This window comes from Geotrypetes seraphini, chromosome 19 (assembly GCF_902459505.1).
Source record: "Geotrypetes seraphini chromosome 19, aGeoSer1.1, whole genome shotgun sequence".
Lineage (NCBI taxonomy): Eukaryota > Metazoa > Chordata > Amphibia > Gymnophiona > Dermophiidae > Geotrypetes > Geotrypetes seraphini.
The window spans coordinates 4,133,446-4,154,680 of record NC_047102.1 but is presented as its reverse complement, the minus strand read 5'-3'; the positions used below and the strand labels follow the sequence as shown (position 1 = coordinate 4,154,680).

Here is a 21,235-nt window from a genome sequence, read left to right as displayed (position 1 = left end):
GTAAATTTCCACAATACATATTGGGATGTTCTGACTTGGATGCCCCTATTCTGACTTGAGCAGGATTATGCAGTCAATAGCTCAGTATGTTAAGAGATAATTGCAAACTCCCACAATCCATATATTCGACTTTGTAACGGGACCGGTCAGAAGTGTCTGCTATTACTTATACAGACAACTTTATTTCCACAATGCTTCGTCATCTCTCCCAAACATTTTATAAATTCATTTTCATTCAAAAAGCTTTCTCTTCTTATAAAGATATTGAAAAATCAAAACTTATCTGATTACTCTTCCAGATGAGTAATCTCCTGGCGGGGGCTCTCCTGGAAGAGTAATCAGATAAGTTTTGATTTTTCGATGTCTTTAGAAGAAAGAGAAGGTTTTTGAATGAAGATGAATTTATAAAATGTTTGGGAGAGATGACGAAGCATTGTGGATAGAAAGTTGTCTGTATAAGTAATAACAGACAATGGCCACTTCAGACCGGTCCTGTTACTAAGTCGAATTCTTTGCTCTGGCAGGGATTTTTGGTAATTCTTTCTTTTATGTCCTCAGTTTGCCACTATTGAGACCATCGTGACCTCTGTTGCGGATGAGTATCCAAAGTACCTCCGTACGCACAAACCGCTCTTCACTCTCATTTGCTGTGTGGCTTTTTACATCATGGGGTTTCCTATGATCACTCAGGTATGTGCTTTGTAGGAACAGCCTTCCAGCTTTGGGTTTACAACCTACCTTTAATGCTAAGTAGAGGAAATCTATCTTGGGGGAAAGTAGGTGACTGTGGCTACATGGAATACGTTTTGAAGCAATGTATTTAAAGACTTGCAACTCTCAGAAAGTAATGTATCTACTTTACAGGACAGGTACCCATGTCTTTGCTATTTTTCATGGCTTCATTTTCCCTACTAGGGTGGAATTTACATGTTGCAACTGGTGGATACGTATGCAGCTTCATATTCTCTCGTCATCATCGCAATCTTTGAACTTGTGGGAATATCATACATCTATGGTGAGAAAGAAAAGCATCTCTGTTTCATTTGCCTTTCAACTAAGATCTTTCAAGAGCCTGGGCACAGGTTAAAATGGGTGACAGATTTTCATTCTGTCTATTTCGTGCATATTCAACCAGCATTGCTACATGTCTTGAGACCCTTCACTGTGCACATTGCTGTTTCAGATCTTAAAGAACATGTTGGCAAGTACTTCCTCAGTGCATGTGTTAAATACCATAGAATCCAGTAAACGAAAAGAAGGAAGAAAAGTGACTTTGAAGGATATGGATACAAATAATTAAAGGACAGGACTTTGTTATTGCATAGATAAATAACTACAATGATAATAAGGTAAATAGCTTATATATAGATATATATCATTGTAGTTATTTATCTATCTATCTATCTATCTATATAAGGAATAATACAAGATAAATAGAAAATAGATAGGCTGGTGGTTTTAGCCAATGATTAAAATCAGGAGCAAAAGCAGAGTTGTATATGCTCCAGATCTGAGGCTTTTTTCCATCTTAGCACAGGGGAAGTGAATTATTAGAAAACTTATTACTAATAAATATATTGGAGGCATTATCTGATCCGGTGGCGCTAAAACACAATGGATTGAAAAGACTATTAGTAAATCTAAATTGCTGAATCCACGGTCTGTGAACTGAATTAATTTGCTATTTGACATGCCAAGATGAGACACTTTTGCTATTTCATGGCTCACATTTGCTCATTTTCTCCCCCCCTTTTCGTAAGCCACGCTAAAGGTTCCCATTGCGGCCCAGAGTGCTAAGTGCTCCAATATTGCTTCAGCGTTCACAAAATTTCTATGAGCGTCAGAGCATTTAGGGCCCCGGGCTGCGGTAGTAACTTCTACCTGAGTTTAATAAAAGAGGGCCTTTATGGGTTGGCAGCCATTTTTCCAAAACCACACCTAGAAATGTGATAGCACCAAGGACAGCTCCGATGCTGCTGTCAGACTGCAAAGAACCCCATCGTCAGACAGACGATGCTGTTGCCAGGACTCCAAAGAACCCCACCTGCAGCTCTGCAATTCACTGCAGATACATTTTCGATTGCCACTTTAATTAACTCCACAGGGGCTCGATGATATGTGTTCATCCATCAGCTTTTGGAAAACAGCTTCTTCTGTTTGCACATAACAACACGCATCTACGTGTTCTATTATTCTTCAAACATAATCATGGGGCATAAAAATTCAATTACCATGTAAAACAGCTCCCAGGCTACGACACTAGCATGACGCACACTTTCTGTTTCCTGTACACACATGCCTCGTAAATGCTTTTTGGCAAACGCCACCTTTATTACTGCTAACCACATAAAATTATCTAATTGTAATACAAACCCAGGGAAGTTGGAGCTCTCAGGCAAGACATCAAGACTGGCACAGTGACACAGGTCTCTGTTAATGACCGGAGAGGACAAGGAGACTGGCACACGGGTCTCTGCTAATGACCAGAGAGGACAAGGAGACTGGCACACGGGTCTCTGCTAAAGACCAGAGAGGTAAAGGAGACTGGAACACGGGTCTCTGCTAATGACCAGAGAGGTAAAGGAGACTGGCACATGGGTCTCTGCTAATGACCAGAGAGGACAAGGAGACTGGCACACGGGTCTCTGCTAATGACCAGAGAGAACAAGGAGACTGGCACACGGGTCTCTGCTAATGACCAGAGAGAACAAGGAGACTGGCACACGGGTCTCTGCTAATGACCAGAGAGGACAAGGAGACTGGCAAACGGATCTCTGTTAATGACCAGAGAGGACAAGGAGACTGTCACACAGGCCTCTTTTAATGACCAAAGAGGAAAAGGAGACTGTCACACGGGTCTCTTTTAATGACCAGAGAGAACAAGGAAACTGGCACACGGATCTCTGTTAATGACCAGAGAGGACAAGGAGACTGGCAAACGGGTCTCTTTTAATGACCAGAGAGAACAAGGAGACTGGCACACGGGTCTCTGTTAATGACCAGAGAGGACAAGGAGACTGGCAAACGGATCTCTGTTAATGACCAGAGAGGACAAGGAGACTGTCACACAGGTCTCTTTTAATGACCAAAGAGGAAAAGGAGACTGTCACACGGGTCTCTTTTAATGACCAGAGAGAACAAGGAAACTGGCACACGGATCTCTGTTAATGACCAGAGAGGACAAGGAGACTGGCAAACGGGTCTCTTTTAATGACCAGAGAGAACAAGGAGACTGGCACACGGGTCTCTGTTAATGACCAGAGAGGACAAGGAGACTGGCAAACGGATCTCTGTTAATGACCAGAGAGGACAAGGAGACTGTCACACAGGTCTCTTTTAATGACCAAAGAGGAAAAGGAGACTGTCACACGGGTCTCTTTTAATGACCAGAGAGAACAAGGAAACTGGCACACGGATCTCTGTTAATGACCAGAGAGGACAAGGAGACTGTCACACGGGTCTCTTTTAATGACCAGAGAGAACAAGGAGACTGACACATGGATCTCTGTTAATGACCAGAGAGGACAAGGAGACTGACACACGGATCTCTGTTAATGACCAGAGAGAACAAAGAGACTGACACATGGATCTCTGTTAATGACCAGAGAGGACAAGGAGACTGGCAAATGGAGCACTGCCATTGAGTTAGAGGATAAGAAATGCATGTTATCAGGAGTGGTGGATGTCTTCTATGCCACTTTCTCATCATCTGTGTGATGCAGAGAAGTGAACGTGAACACAGTTCACTTGCTTGGTAAAGGGAACATGACATAAAATACTTACTGTCACTGACCACAGAAGAATGAGGTAATACTTTACTTCTCCTTGGGGCTTATGTTAAAACACAAACCACAAGGCAGAGTAGAAAAAAAATCACACAGTACACAAAAAATCTCTCTTCAGTCAGGGGAGACTAATACCATTCTTATACACACAAAGTGGAGAAAAAAGAGATCTCCCATTCAATTGATGAGCAATGCAACCAACATCAACTGTTACCATGCAATGCTCATCATCATCATAGGTCTCAGAGAAAAAACTCCACTTATATAATCGATTGAGAGACTGGCACCCTCTACCCCACAACAGGAATCTAATCTAATCTAAATCTTAGATTTATATACTGAGCCATCCCTAAGAAAATATGGCATGACTCGGTTTACAGCAATTTATTTGCAAGAATAACATCACGCTCGTTAAAAATTATCATCTAAAAAATGTTGAAACAGCGTAGTTTTCAGACTTTTTCTGAAAACCTGAAGTGAAATCCAGGATCTTTTAAAAAATTTCTATACCGTTTTATATCAAAACGGTTTACAAAATGATTACATACATAAAATGTTAAAACAAATCTGGACAAGTAAAAACAGACAGCATTAATTTTAACAACAAATCAGTACTCAGAAAAATGCATTAACAAATAATTGTGTTTTTAACCGTTTTCTAAACGAGCTCCTATCACTGCATTTCCAAATTTGGCTAACAAAGATGTTCCATAGTTTTACCCCTGCACATGAAAAGGTCATTGCATTGGTTTCCGCATATTTTCGGTTGACATTTGTTCTCAACAATGCAGAATTTTCCTAACGCAGTGACTTTGTTGGTTGATAACTAGACATACTCGTAAAGAATTCTGGAATCAAGCCATATAGAAACTGGTGACAGATCATAATTGCTTTGTATTGGATTCTAAATACAACTGGCAATCAGTGATGTTCCTGTTATCAATCTAGCTGCAGCGTTCTGTACCACCTACAATGCCCTGCACCTGGCTTTGGTTATTCCCAGGTACAGGACATTGCAGTAGTCTAACTGTGACAAGATCATTGCCTGTACAACGGCACGGAAATCAAACGGTAGATCATTCCATAACGTGGTTAATAAAAACGAGAAAGAATGAGCAATTTTACTGACTGATCTAAAACCTTTAACAGAGGGAAAGGAAAACTTGTATGTATGAATGGTTCTACAACCCAAAGATCTTGAAGAATTTAAGGACAAAGGGATCAAGAAATCGAAGAGTCCATGTCTAATTTTATAAAAAAAACTATACAGGCACATTTAAATTGGACTCTAAAATGAAATGGGAGCTGATGTAAATTCCTTAACAAAAGTGTCACATGATCAAATATCTCACACTCTGAAGTTATCTCTACAGAGCTGGAACCAACACATAAGCTACAGTGTACTTATCTTCCCAGACTTGCAGTCTCAATTAGCTCCATTCCAGCTTTTCCAGCAGAAAAATCCAACGGGAGACCCCATTTCGCCAACTACATCGTCAGTTGAGGATTTTCATACTGTGATAAGTACAATTTTGATTCAAACAATTGATTATCGAAACGCCCTTTCCTTGGGTTTCCCCAAGTATGTAATTCAGGCACTGCAATTAGTACAAAATGCGGCAGCCCGATTAATTGTGGGTGCTTCAAAATTTAAACACATCACACCAATCTTAGTTCAACTTCATTGGTTACCTGTAGCTGCTCGAATCAAGTTTAAAGTGCTGTGATTGATTTTAAGTTGAGACAGACTACGCAGCCGGTAGCGCTGAGTAATATTTTTACCCAATACCAGCCAAATCGAACATTACGTTCAGGTGAGCACCTTTACTTAGAAGTTCCCTCTCTGAAGCAAGTGAAATTAGTGTGTCACTGTTGTTCGAGGGTTTTGTCTTGGAACGCCTTGCCGCTTGAAGTTAAAAGGGCTGCCTCTTTAATAAATTTCAGGTAATTGACTAAAACGGTTCTGTTTGAGTGATATTATCCATGCAACTAGGAGAGGCGAGTTGATGTAATGCTGAAAAAGATCGTTGTGCCATTTACACCTGATTCTAGGCTTGTTCTTAGCATGTTGTTTATTGCCCTGGCATGTTTTAAATTATTTTTATTGTCCTTGTATGTTTTAAATTATGGGTGTATTTTGTAACTCACTCAGAATTGCAGGATGTAGCAAGTAAGAAATGTTTTAAATAAATAAATAAAATAAAATCAGTGGAACTGCACATATGAGAATATCCGCACTAGCTTGAGAGTGTGAGATATTGCAATTTAGCCTGTTCCTGTTGTGGGGTGGATGGTACCAGTCTCTCAGTCGAGACCTACAATGATCATCAGCATTGCTTGGTAACAGTTGATGATGTGAGGTTTCTTTTTTTCTCCACTTTGTGTATATAAGAGCGGTATTAGTCTCCCTTGATAGATTTTTTTGTGGCTTATGTTAAACCTCCAGCATCAGAGACCCTTGGCGCTCAGCTTTCAGGTCTTCTGTGCAGAATATTAATTTCTGCATTACCCGTGGGATTTAAATGTGGTGTGCACTGCTGTCCCCTCACTATTCAAAGGGCATCATCGACTGCCAAGAGCCCCAGAAAGTCAAGTTGAACATTTACAACTTGGCATTTAAAACAATGTGTTTGGGTCGGCCATTTTCTCTTTCCTGCATGCTCCTCTGTGCTTCCATGTGCTCGTACAATGGTATCATCTTAACAGGGCGGTAGGTTAAGGCAGTGGTTCCCAACCCTGTCCTGGAGGAACACCAGGCCAATCGGGTTTTCAGGCTAGCCCTAATGAATATGCATGAAGCAAATTTGCATGCCTATCACTTCCATCCTATGCAAATCTCTCTCATGCATATTCATTAGGGCAGTGGTTCCCAACCCTGTCCTGGAGGAACACCAGGCCAATCGGGTTTTCAGGCTAGCCCTAATGAATATGCATGAAGCAAATTTGCATGCCTATCACTTCCATCATATGCAAATCTCTCTCATGCATATTCATTAGGGCTAGCCTGAAAACCCGATTGGCCTGGTGTTCCTCCAGGACAGGGTTGGGAATCACTGGGTTAAGGAAACATATCTAAAACAGGTGGAAAAGCTATGGGCACCTGGTAACTGTGAATATCCCCATTCCCTGCAAAATACTTTCATTATTTCCTTTTGAAAATAACAAGTTGTGCAGGTCCAAAGTCAAGTTGCATCGAGGACTGGAAGCGGGTGCTTTTAGCTTTCATTCGCAATTATCTGTCACTAATTGCAATAATGCGGTGTCTCGCAAACGTCGTCAAGCCGTGGCACACTAAATGTATTGGCCGCAGCTCGAGGCATCATGTCAATGTCGGCGCATGGCCCTGAGCCGCCAGTGGGGGGTGCTGGAGGGGAAGACACACAGAGAGGAGGAGAGGTGTTGGCGCTGGCTGATTGCCTTTAGGGTGTGCCTCTCGCCGCAATCAGCCGGCATCGGTGCCTCTACGCCTCCCCAGCGTCTCGCGGCATACCTGAAATCTCGGGCGGCACACAGTTTGCGATACACAGTAATAATGGGAGCTAAATGCAGCCACTAGGTGTCACTGTTGTGCAGTGACCCTGACCCTCATTCTCTGTTCTTCAGGAGCTGTGAGCTTTGCTTCCACAGTATCTGTAATTTTGATAGCTCCAGAGAGTGGAAGATCTCAAATGAGCCCTGAGCCCACATCCTTCCTCTGCCACTAGTCCACCAGGCCTGCCTGTTGGTTAACATTTGCCTGATCACGTGGTGCTCCTTGACTTTCAAATACTTGTTTTTGTCATGCTGAGAATCTGAGTTGCCCCGGAATGTCACACTTACTTTACAGTGTGAGGCTAATTAAGAGCACTGTACTCCTGTTCTTTGGTGTCACTTTTTTCATATGAAGAGGTTTTGAAAATGATGACAGGATATGGCAGGTTGTGGGTTGCACTGTAATTAAGTCAATTCTTAGGTAATTGTGGCGTGAAGCACAATGTGTAGCTAATGAGATTCAGCCCATGTTCTATTCCTTTACGATTACTGTGGGGATAAAAAATATATCTAAAAATGACATGAATTCTTTGTTTCATATGGTTCAGGATGAGCAAAGCCTGGCTGTACTCCACTACGTCTGTGGTCATTTAATTCACTGTTCTTCAGAAAATATATGCACTGCTTTATATTATAACCCTGCAGTCTATCTGGGCGTCTCTGAAACAAAGGCTTATTTAGCCTTTATCCACAGGGTGGTGCTGCTGAGTAAGGATTTACAAGTCCATAAGCCAGATGGACTTGGGAAAAATCCACTACTTTTTTCTAAGATGAGCAGCATAAAATCTGTTTTACTCTTTTGGGATCTTGCCAGGTACATGTGACCTGGATTGGCCACTATTGGAAACAGGACTTGATGGACCTTTGGTTTGTCCAAGTATAGCAACATGGATTCACTTGAGTCAGGTCTTGTTAGACAAATCTGATCAATTTCGTTGACTGGGTGACCAGAGAATCGGATAGAGGGAGAGCGCTAGATGTGGTGTATTTAGATTTTAGGAAAGCCTTTGACATTCAATATTAGCCAGCAATGGGTATCTGCCTCTTTGTGCCAAATGGCCCATTCCCAGATGTTAATGTTGAGAAATGAAGAATCGAAACAAAAACTGAGGGGTAAAACTCCCACAAAAAATAGCCCCCAAATACTCCTGTGTAATACTAAGTGGTCTCGAGATATGAAGAATCACCATCTTTTCATTTTTTGGATCCAGCTATTCAACATAGGAATTTAGCTGATGTTTTCCTTTCTAGAATGTTTTTCGAAAGCATTTGCATTTATCTCTGCTGTGTCACAATGGGAATATCCAGCAATACGGTTTTATTATTTACTTGGGCTCATCCTATCCCTGTCCTCTGTACCACTTCATTGCCGACACCACAGCAGCGCTAGTGCATCTTCCAAAACGGCCACAGCTTCTGCTGTTATTTAAAAATGAAAAACTGACCTTTTAGGATCCTCTGATCTGGTTGAGAAACCATCTCAAGGTGCCTCCTGCAGTCCCATTCTCATCCTCACAGCTGAACTTAACACTGGGGAAACTCATAAATACCCCTTAATAAAACAAAACTGTGCAGCTGTCCTTTGCTCGATTGAATTGCTGTCAAGTTAATCTGTATTTTGCAGCATCTGCCCTCAGCAACAAATAGCTGTACACAGGGCCAGACTCACACTAGCAACAAAGGAAGAGTTATTTCTAGATCGGGGGGTTCACTACACCTACCATTTACAGTGTATCTACAGCTACAAATTAAATTACAGAACCCACTCCATACACAGTGGTTAAAGGTATAACCTCAACACCCTGAGGTTGTGGGTTCAAATCCCACGCTGCTCCTTGTGACCCTAGGCAAGTCATTTAATCCCCCACATTAGATAGATTGTAAGCCCACCAGGACAGACAGGGGAAAAAGCTTGAGTACCTGAATAAATTCATGTAAACCGTTCTGAACCCCCCCCCTGAGAGAACGGTATAGAAAACTGAATAAATAAATCATATGAAAAGTTTCGGCCTCTGGTAACCAGAGCTGATATTGTGATGTCACAATGCCTCATTCCACCAATAAGAGCCAACCTCATCAGTGATGTCACAATGGCTTCATTGTCCCAGACTTGGCTCACTTTTACTACATTTCAATTTCTAGAGTGGCACAGTGGTTAAAGCTACGGCCTCAGCACCCTGAGGTTGTAGGTTCAAATCCCATGTTGCTCCTTGTGACCCTGGGCTAAACTAACTGCTTTTACAAACACTCTGTGGCAATGAATTTCAGTGTTTAATTACACATTGAGTGAAGAAATACTTTCTTCAGTTTGTTAAATCTACCACTTAGTAGCGTCACTGCATGCCCTCTGGTCCTAGTATTGTTGGAAAGAGTGAACGAGCGATTCCACCCCACTCTGCATTTTATAGACCTCTATCATATCTCCCCTGAGCCTTTTCCAGGTGGCAGATCCTTAGCCACTTTAGTCCCTTTTTATTTTCATGGCCCTTCTCAGTACCTTTTCTAATTCCGCTATATATATATATATATATATTGTTGAGATCGACCAGAATTGCACACAGTATTCAAGGTATGGCCGTACCATACAGCGAAACAAGGGCATTATAATATTTTCATCTTTGTTTTCCATTCCTCTTCTGGTCATTCCTAACATTCTATTTGCTGTCTTAGCTGCTGCTGCACATTGAGCTGAGGGTTTCAATGCGTCGTCAATGATAACACCTAAATCCACTTCTTGGGCGGTGACTCCTAACGTGGAAGCCTCATCACGTAGCTATAGTTCGGGTTCCTCTTTCCTATCTTATTCTGAGACCCACCTGCATGTCTCCAGGGTCCCACTCATAGTTTGGGAACCTCTGACAGTAAGAGTATGATCAGTGGTGTAGCGAGCGTGAGTGGTGCCCTTCCCCCACCCTCTTCTCCACCCCCCTTCCCCCGTACCTCTTTAATTTCCCTGACGTGCGAAGCACCATGAAATTGCTGCCCCTGTTCGTATCTGCTTTCCCTCTGACATCACTTCCTAGGTGTGGGACCCGGCAGTGTCAGCTCTCTCTGACATCACTTCCGGGTCCCGCACCTAGGAAGTGATGTCAGAGAGAGCCGACACTGATGCGGGCAGCAAGTTTGTAATGTTGCTCATGTCAGGAAAATTAAAGAGGTATGGGGAAAGGAAGGGGCGCACATGTGGCAGAGGGGGGCAGAGAGGAGGAGGTGCACCCACTAATATGATGCCCGGGGTGGACTGCCCCTCACTCTCTTACTACGTCACTAAGTATGATGTCTACTTTTGTACAGCCGTAAGCAGTAAATATCATTATTTGATCCTTTGTGTACTTGTACAAGTATAAGAGGTTGTAACAAATCAGCTTTGAAGATCTTCTTCAGTGTTTCTCAAGCCAGTCCTCAGGGTGCACCCAGCCAAAGGCTTTTAGGATTCCACAATGAATGTGCATGAGATAGATTTGCCTACCGGGGAGGCTGGGCAGCAAATCGAGCTCATAAGTATTCATTATGGATATCCTGAAAATACAACTGGTTGGATGCATCCCAAGGACTGGTTGAGAAGCACTTCTCTGAAGACATGACTGAGGGGTTTCAGAAGAGCAGAGTGCACAGTTTAAAAGCTTTGTGGTGCAAATGTAATGCAAATCTTGCAAATGTGCTTCATTAGGAACGCTTCAAAATGGATGCCCCCCACATCTTGAATTGGTCAGCCAGTGTGTGTGTATTGACACGGCTGATAGATGAGCCACTGTCACCTTTTGATAGGTGTTAACCTTTGTCTCCCTCTTGCTGTTATTTCCAGGACTGCAGCGATTTTGTGAAGACATTGAGATGATGATTGGATTCCAACCAAGCAAATTCTGGAAAATCTGCTGGGCATTTGTGACCCCAACTATTTTAACTGTAAGGGTGCAATTCATGGGAATGATATGTGGTTTATGTGTACAGATGTTATACATGGAATATACAACTGCTCTCCTCCCCTGATTCCCAAGGATGAGAAAATAATTTGTATTTTTTATGTACTGAAGTTTTTATATACCACTTATAGTCTAAGTGATCTACATTCAGGCACTCAAGCATTTTTCCCTGTCTGTCCTGGTCGGCTCACAATCTATCTAATGTACCTGGGGGAATGGGGGGATTAAGTGACTTGCCCAGGGCCACAGGGAGCAGTGTGGGGTTTGAACCCACAACCTCAGGGTGCTGAGGCTGTAGCTTTAACCGCTGTGCCACACACTCCCATTCCAACAAAGCCCCCTCCAAATGATTATAATGATAATTAATATTTCTCAAACAAAACAATACCTGCAACTTAAAAATAAACTGCCCAAGATTCTGCCAATGGGATCAGTGGTTTTTGAAACCTCATTGCTACCTGGATATTCAATGATGAGCCTTATCTGGGACCCAGTACTAAATTTCAGGGCCAGAGGCAGTACTCAGATGTTATGGAAGTAGGGCCCATATTGAGTAACAGACCCGAATGGTCCATCTAGTTTGCCCAACCTAATTCAATCTAAAAAAAAAATTAAATTTCTTCTTAGCTATTTCTGAGCAAGAATACAAAGCTCTGCCCGGTACTGTTCTTAGGTTCCAACCACTGAAGTCTCTTTCAAAGCTTACTCCAGCCCATCTACACCATCCCAGCCATTGAAGCCCTCCGCAGCCCATCCTCAACCAAACGGCCATATACAGACACAGATCGTGCAAGTCTGCCCAGTACTGGCCTTAGTTCTTCATTATTTACTATTATTTTCTGATACTAGATTAGAGAATGACAAGGTGACAAAATTCATCACCGTTCCCGTCCCCGCGGATAACCGCGGGAAATAATCCCATGTCATTTTCTAGTGTCTATTTCAATCTCAATCCTTCTACACCAGCATTCTTCAAAGCAAAACTTGTGGGTCAGTGGTTGAGGCCATTCATATTCTGATTCTTCCCTCTCTCCTTAAAGAATGACATGAAGATGGTTTCCCGCGGTTATCTGCGGGGACGGGAACGGTGATGAATTTTGTCACCGTGTCATTCTCTATTCTAGATCCTCTGTGTTCATCCCACGCTTTTTTGAACTCTTTCACCGTAGGCAGGCAGCGATTCACTTAAAAAAAAAAAAAAAATTAGGGACACCGACTGGACTGACCGATCCCAAAATAAGCTGAGGTCCAGTCGCTCAGGTCCTTTCTGACTGCCTTGCTTCTCTGCTCTCTGCTCCGATCTCCTCCTCCCCGACTCTCTCTCTCTGCCTCCCCGGCTCTCCTGCTCTCTGCCGCGACTTGCTTTCTGCTCCCTGACTCTGGAGTTACGAGTAATGCCGCACAGCGCTGCCCTGCTTCTGTCCCAGCCTTCCCCTGCAGTGCGAACCCGTGGTTTTAACCTGTGGTTTTAAAGCGGGTTAAAATCACGGGCTCACTATAAAAAGTTAAAAAAGTAAAGTAAAAAAAAAAAAAAAAGGTCGCTGCTACAGATGGTCTGCGCATGCGTCAGGATCGCTTTTCAGCAATCTGAGCAGTCGGGGGCATGATACCGATCGCCCTGATTTGTGAATCATCCCCCCGGCCATGGATCGGATCTGATCCATGGCGTTAGTGAATCTAGCCCTAAGTGTATAGCCCTCGATGGAGACTACGCTGTTCAACTTGCTTTTTTAAAAAAATCAAACTTATCAAACCACCCTCATAGAATAGGCTCCAGGTCGTCTCCTCTTAATAGAATTAACTTCAGAGTGTGAAAAAGATGAACTGAAGATGGACAGAGAGGAAAGCAAGAGGGACAAAGGAAGGATAGGGTGTGATAAAACACGGTGGGAAATTGAAAAGTGGGACACGTCTTGAATGGAGAAGATGGGCAGAGAACAGAGTACGATCAGAACGTGGGAAGGAAGTGGAAGGATCCCATGTAAAGCAAGTGAATCCAGAGCCTTGGGAAGTGCAGAGCGAGTAATGAGACGCCTGCTTAATCAGCCATTAACGAATTATAAAACAGTTCTAAAGCTCAGGAGACGTGTAAGTGTGCAATGTTTGAATGAAACGTAAGGACATAAGAGTTCCCTTGCAGGGACAGACTGAAGGTCCATCAAGCTCTGTTTCCTGCTTCCAACAGTGGCCAACCCAAGACGCAAGAACCCAGCAAGATCCCAAAGAATAAAACAGATCTTTATGCTGCTTATCCTAGGAATAAGCAGTGGATTTCCTCAGGTCCATTTTAATAATGGCTTATGGACTTTTCTTTTAGGAAGTTATCCAAACCTTTTTTAGACCCTGCTAAGCTAACTGCTTCAATATGGCACCACAGAACACACTGTCCTGCTTGGAGGTAAGAGGGCACTGCACAGTCTAGTGATTGGGCTCAATCAGGAATTGTTAGAATTTTTAAACAGGGGAGCCAGTGACACATTCACATAATTGCTTTCAACCTTTTGTAGGCCTGACCTTAGAGAAGAAGGCTAGTGGGCTGAGACCCACTGACTGATGCTTCTTGTGATCTTAGGCATTCACTTAATTTTCCATTGCCTCAGGTGCAAATTTAGATTGTAAGCTCTACTGGGCACAAGAAAATACCTCATATAGCAAGCTGATCCCTAGTGGTAGTACCAGGAGACTACCACTAGGGGTCAGAAATTCTACATTGATGAGTAAGTAGGGATTACTCTACCTCCCATCTGCCCTGGACTCTGTAGTGAGACAGTGAGATGGGAGAGGGGTCTAGGGAGATGGGGGCATAACACTCACTGGGCCACCAGATTTTGGAGGTCCCCATTAGGGCAAGGGTTTCAGGGGAGCATTTTAGTCAAGCTGCTGCCATGTGAACACACCCTTTTTTTCATATGTTGCAACAGCCTGCAACATGCAAAGTTTATGGAAGTGGTAATTTATTGAGATTTTCATTCCAAATGTAACTATAGACATGCATGAGTCAAGGACATTTTGTAGGAAGACAATTCGTAGGGAAGGAAGACAATTGGTAAAGTGAATTTAATAAAGCATAATTTATACATCAAGACCGTTTTTGATCATCATAGGTAGTGGAACCACCATTCTTGCTCCCACCTCAGCATCTCTTTCGCTTCCTCCCTCCAGGGCGGACAATTCCAAGTTTGTGCCCCCTATCTAACTCCCTCTCTTCCTTCTGTAACCCAAGTTCTTGCCCCCACCTCACCATCTCTTTCATTCCTTCCTTCCATCTATGTCCCAAGTTCACCTCCATCCCTCCCTCTCTCCCTTCTGTGTCCCAATGCCAACTCCATCCCACACTCCCTCCCCTCTGTGCCCCAAGTTCATGATCCATTTCTTCCTCTGTGTCCCAACATGCCCCTCTCCCACCTGTGTCCCAAGTTCATGCCCCTCCCCCATCCTTCTTCCTTCTAAGTGCGGTACCTCTCAGTGCCTTCCTTCCTCTTCCATGGCTGCTGAGACCTTTCTGGGTGCTTGTGGTATTTCCTGCAGTACCGTGAGAATACGCAGTAGTAAAAGAAGGATGTATTGAAAAGTTCATGTGAGAGGGCTGCGCTCCAGCCAAGAAGATTCCCGCAGACCCCCACTGAACCACCAGGTAGTTAGAGTGTGTTGGGGGGAGGGGCATCTCATCAGGTCAGGTTGGGTTCCCAGTGTGTTGGGGAGTGATTTGGAGAATTGGAGGGGGAGGGGGTTAGCATCTCAGTAGAGGAGGGGCATCAGGTTGGGTTCCCAGTGTGTTGGGGAGTGATTTGGAGAATTGGGGGGGGGTTAGCATCTCAGTAGAGGGGCATCTGGTCAGGGTGGGTTCCTGGTGGGTTGGGGAGCGAGATGGTCAGGCTGGGTTTGGGAAGTGAGTTCAGGAAGCAGGTCAGGTTTCCGGTGTTGGGGAGAAAGTTTGGAGAGCGGAGTGTGGGGTGGGGGGCATCTTGATGAGTTGAGTGAGGTTTGGGTTCCCAGGGGTACAGCACCGGAGGCAATTGGCAGATGACAATTGAAAACAACAATTGGTAGGGAGGTCCTATGAAATTATCACCCCTACGAATTGTCTTTGTATGAATTGTCAGCCCTACCAACTGCCATTCCACCAATTGTCTTCCTACAAATTCTTGGGATCCCTTTCTAATGACAGTTTGTTCAGCCTCTAGATTTGCGGATATGAAAAAAAAAAGTTAATTGCAGGAGTTCTTCTCAGTGGGACAGAGTCAAATATTAACCTCCAGACCAGACTCAATGTCTTTCTGAAGCATGTATGCAACAATTCAGACTTTTTTGAGATTCCTGAGCATGTGGAAATGTTACAGAATCCAGCTCTTCATTCCCATTATACCAGTGATCTCAAACTCATGGATCAGGGGCCTCATGTGGTGCACCAGGTACTATTTTGTGGACTGCGGCCTGTACTATGCTGCCCACTCTTTGCAGCATCCTCCGGCTTCCCCCCTGGTCTCCCGCTCTTACCTTCAGATAATTACTGCAGCCTGCAGAGAGGATAGCCGGTACTATAGCGATTCTTGCAGGCTGCCGTCATCCTCAGCAGCATGTTCCCTCTGCTGCGATCCTGCCCCCGATGTCAGAGTAGGGGCAGGAGCTTGGCAGAGGGAACATGCTACGGAGGCCGATGGCAGCCTGCAAGGAACGCTACAGCACCGGTGATCCTCTCTGCAGGCTGCGGTAATTAGCTGAAACTAAGACCGGGAGGCCAGGGGGGAAGCTGGAGGATACTGCAAAGAAGGGGTGGAACATACAGGCCTTCAAAGGGGGGGGGGGGGGCAGGAAGATTTATAAACTATAAAGAGTTTTACCTCATGCAAAATTGTCATGTCTTTAATAATACATTAACTATTTTTTCTGCAGCCCTCCAAGTACCTACAAATCCAAAATGTGGCCCTGCAAAGGGTTTGAGTTTGAGACCACTGCATTAGACCGCATGGCTTCCACTCTCTCCAGTGGGACATTCTGGTGAGGGACTGTCCAATGTAGGCCCTCACTGTGTTCTCCAAAATCTCTGCCTCTAAAATGTGTATCTGTTAGTTTGTGTCATGATGATAAACTGTACATTTAAATCTAATTAACTCCACGTTGCTTTACGATCTACTCCCTTAAACTAAATCACAAACAGAGAAATTGTTTGTAAAGTCGAATCTACAGTGATCAATCATTTCTTGTTATGGCTTCATGTTTCCTGATGTATCTTTAGAGCAACTAAAGAACATTTGAAAATGTGATAGGTTTTACTGAACTGATCTCCTGTAGAACTAATATTAATTATGTAACCTACTGGTGTAAGATTTGTGTTAAATAATTTAAAATCACCAGGCTTCAAACTAATCATTTTTATGCATCTCCTGTACCATCAGTCTCCTTTATTCACCAGGAAGCTCAGAAGTTTAACAGTGCCTTCCAAACTGCTCTCCTGTGTGTTGGTGTCGCTATTAAACAGTGCCCGAACCAGAGGAATTTACAATAATCGCACTGGAGCAACACCACCACTAGGGGATGCAATACAGCTTATGCGTACAGTACTGTATTAGATTTCTGTCATGACCATTATGCTGTGCTTTAGTTCACGAAGCCTGTTTTTGCTCTTCTTTCTTTTTCCCCCAGTTCATCCTTTGTTTCAGTTTGTACCAATGGGAGCCGATGACCTATGGAACCTACCATTACCCAACATGGTCTATGGTCCTAGGGTGGCTGATGCTGGCCTGCTCCGTTATATGGATCCCAATCATGTTTGTGATAAAAATGCACCTGGCTCCTGGCAGCTTTATAGAGGTATTGCCTTCCTCAAAGTCACTGAGTTTTCTGCTTGGCTAGACTCTAACCCTAAAGTTGCACACATGACTTGTAACTGATTCTAATTAACGCCAATGCTTGGCACTAATTACACTGCATGCACAAATCATGTCTGTGCCCAAATTTGTGCATGCAATTTTCAGCACTTTTTATAGAATTAGGGGGGTAAATGTGCAAATGTTTAGTCGCATATAGGGAGGATAATTGTAGAGAAGCCCATTTTGGTGGATAAAGGCACCAAGGCCTGAGTCTCGTAATGGCGCCGTACGTTAGCAGCAGTGTGTGCCCTACCGTTGCCTAACTTAATTGTTCTAATTGGTTTGGCAATTGACCATACCATTTAAACCAATTAAAAAGTCATTATAAAAAAAATGTAGGCGCCCATAGGTGCCTACATAAAGGATTGTAATCGTATCCACAGAGGTGGTTAATGGTGCCTAAGGTCAATATAGGCATGGTTTACCCAGGAAATGATCTTAGGTGCCTCTGTAGATGCAATTCTCATCAAACATAGGCACCGATAATGTAGACCTGCAAAACCCTGTTCTACGTTGACAGGAACCTATGTTAGGCATAAGCCGCGGATTCCGAAAAACAGTGATTGACATGCGATCGATGTTGATTTTGTAGGCGGCCACCAATTACGGCACTGCTTGCCGAATCTGTCCCCAAGTTCTTCATCGAGGCATCTTTGATAATTGCAGGCTGCAAATTAACTGAGATTAAATTGAGCGGCTTTCATCTTGATTTAGTTAAGAGTCAATAACATTCAACTGGGCACTTGTTTACGCTCCTATTTGACATAAAATTATGTATCCGATAAGGATTTTGTCACAGTGCCACTGCGTTACATTAGCTTGCTAATGTGATGTTGGTCGTTTCAAGTCAACGTGATTTCCTTTCCAAACCGTAAATTCTCCCGGATTCAACACACTCATCCGCACAGTTCCCCCTTTGATCTGGTCCTTTTGGTGACCTTTAACAAGTTACATAATAAATGAAAGTTGACGGCAGACCAGAACCAAAATAGACCATTGGACAGTGGCATAGGAAACATAGAAACATAGAAGATGACGGCAGAAAAGGGCTACAGCCCATCAAGTCTGCCCACTCTTGACCCTCATAGGGATCCCACATGGGTATCCCACAGTGGCGCCCTTCCCCCTTCCCTTGTAACATCTCCGGCATGAGCAGCTTGCCCAAGTTGGTGTTGGCTCACACTTTGACATTATCGCTTAGATGCGGGTCCCGGAAGTGACGCCAGAGAGAGTGGCAATGCGGGCAGCCACCTCATGCCAGGGAAGGAGAGGAGCGGGGGCGGGGGGGGGGGAGGAGAACCACGCCCTTAGGAAAACTGCGCCCAGCCCTGCATCCCCTTGGTACGCCACTGTATTCAGACTCCCAGTTGAGTAGATTCATGTATAAAGGTCTGTCCCCTTGCCTCAATCTACTTCTTTGTTAGCAGTGGATCATTCCCAAACTCCTTTCTTTGGAGACTACCATGCAGAAGAGGCCACCATGCCCTCCATCTCAGAAGCGGATGGGTGTGCTTTTATTACATATTCCTGAGGTATCATGATTATTCACATTGTATATTGCACTCTGCAGTGGCATCATAATTGTGAAAAATGCCGAGGACCCATTAGGACCCTTTGCTACATAGAGTATTTGCTCTCTCATGTAACCTCCCTTTGTGATGTATTGAAATCTCTCCCTCTGATACAGTATTACCTTTTTCTTCACCGAGTTGTAAATGATTCCCCATGCTGCTACTTGGGCCTCGTAACCTGTAATTCGCCTTGAACCTGCTCTGGAAAAGCGTGATTAAAAAGTCCTGATTAGATGAGATCAGTGTATCACAAACTGTGTGCCTCCTGAGATTTCAGGTGTGCATTGGCACACTGGGGAGGAGGAGAGGTGCGAAGAGAGGCACATCCTGTAGGCCATTGGTTCCCAACCCTGTCCTGGAGGACCATCAGGCCAATTGGGTTTTCAGGATAGCCCTAATGAATATGCATGGAGCAGATTTGCATGCCTCTCACTTCCATTATATGCAAATCTCTCTCATGCATATTCATTAGGGCTAGCCTGAAAACCCGACTGGCCTGGTGGTCCTCCAGGACAGGGTTGGGAACCACTGCTGTAGGCAATCAACCCGTGCCAGTGCCTCTCTTTCTCTCTGGCCAGCCCTTTTCCTTGCAGTTACCCCCCCCCCCCACTGCTGGCGCAGGGCCCATTTGAAGGGCCTTTGCGCACATCAACGTGATGATGTCACGCGTGCGTGTGATGTCATCACGGCGACATCATGCACTTCCGGGTGTCTCGAGCTGGAGACACTAGGTTTAATGTGCCCCGGCTCGAGAAAGATTGCGAGACACTGGATTAGTTGATTAGAGTAAAAACATAAGAACATAAGAACTGCCATCTCCGGATCAGACCTTCGGTCCATCAAGTCCGGCGATCCGCACACGCGGAGGCCCTGCCAGGTGTACACCTGGCGTAATTTATAGTCCAAAAATATCCAAAAAATCAAGAAAAGGATGCCCAAAATAAATCACAAAAAATTGCACCCTCCAAAATACAGGACAAAAAAAGTCACCTTTCTTTACAAAAAGGGAGAAAAGACCTCAGTGTCTAATAGGGGCTCTTTAAGCTTCCCATATAGACAGGCTAGTTTTAAACAGAATTTAATCCTAGCAGACACATCCTTGGTCAGAAAAACTCCCAATTAGTAAGTGAACCTCTATTCTAATTTTCTAATAGTTTTATATATTTTCTTATAGTTTTATATATTTTTTTTAAACTTTTCTTCAAACAACAATTGTCAAAAATAGAAGTCACTTATCTGAGCACTTCGATATTCAGGTGTAGTCCTGGAGTAAAGCAAGCAGAAAAAACTGCTCTATGGAAAAAAGCTATCAGTCAAAACATTCTTCCAAAATATCCAACAGGGGCCCCTGTTTCGCAACAAAATGCTTCGTCAGGGATTTGAGCGATCACACACCCGCTCAACAGGAGTGGAAGCGGGTGTGTGATCGCTCAAATCCCTGACGAAGCATTTTGTTGCGAAACAGGGGCCCCTGTTGGATATTTTGGAAGAATGTTTTGACTGATAGCTTTTTTCCATAGAGCAGTTTTTTCTGCTTGCTTTACTCCAGGACTACACCTGAATATCGAAGTGCTCAGATAAGTGACTTCTATTTTTGACAATTGTTGTTTGAAGAAAAGTTTAAAAAAAATATATAAAACTATAAGAAAATATATAAAACTATTAGAAAATTAGAATAGAGGTTCACTTACTAATTGGGAGTTTTTCTGACCAAGGATGTGTCTGCTAGGATTAAATTCTGTTTAAAACTAGCCTGTCTATATGGGAAGCTTAAAGAGCCCCTATTAGACACTGAGGTCTTTTCTCCCTTTTTGTAAAGAAAGGTGACTTTTTTTGTCCTGTATTTTGGAGGGTGCAATTTTTTGTAATTTATAGTCCACCATATCTTTATATGCCTCTCTTAAGGAGATATGCATCTAGTTTGCTCTTGAAGCCTAGGACGGTCGATTCCGCAATAATCTCCTCTGGGAGGGCATTCCAGGTGTCAACCACTCTCTGAGTGAAGCAGAACAAACCATTGAGACTGGTACTTCTATGTAGGTTCATATCTTGTCTGTTTTTTTCCCCAGAGGCTGAAACTGGTATGTTCCCCACAGCCAGACTGGGGTCCGTTTTTGGCCAAGCACCGTGGAGAACGTTATAAGAACATGATGGATCCTCTTGGCACGTCTTCCTTGGGACTGAAATTACCAGCTAAGGATTTTGAACTGGGGACTCAGTGCTAATGCGGAAGTGGCATCACTGTACATATGGCCTTTGCCGACTTATCCTTTTTCATTTGACATGGTCCTTGTTCAGTTTTCAGCAGTGCATGAGAAGTGGTTCCTTAGAAAAAAAAAAAACAAAGTAGTAGGATTTTCCTCTGTCGCATGCGTAGTGAAGAGCTAGACAGACCAGGACACACGCTGTTCTAGTTGCTTTCCGGTGTCCGTGACCTGCCCAAGAAGGACTGTACGATACAACTGAGGGGCCAGTGCAATTTGGGGCTCCCCTCGCCCCCCCCCCCCCCACAGCTCTGTAGCTAAATGCCTGCGAGAAGCAGTTACAGGGCATGG

The 21,235-nt window shown here is 43.8% G+C and overlaps 1 protein-coding gene across 1 annotated transcript in view; it reads left to right on the top strand.

Moving 5' to 3' along the window:
• Nucleotides 1–20,905, top strand: part of SLC6A5 (solute carrier family 6 member 5) — a 44,811-nt gene extending 23,906 nt beyond the window's left edge. The window contains exons 12-16 of the mRNA XM_033928763.1: nt 559–690; nt 916–1,015; nt 11,122–11,222; nt 16,883–17,050; nt 20,750–20,905. Of these exons, the coding sequence (XP_033784654.1) occupies nt 559–690; nt 916–1,015; nt 11,122–11,222; nt 16,883–17,050; nt 20,750–20,905 (657 nt within the window). The remainder of the gene's footprint in view (nt 1–558; nt 691–915; nt 1,016–11,121; nt 11,223–16,882; nt 17,051–20,749) is intronic.
• The last annotated feature ends 330 nt before the right edge of the window (nt 20,906–21,235 follow it).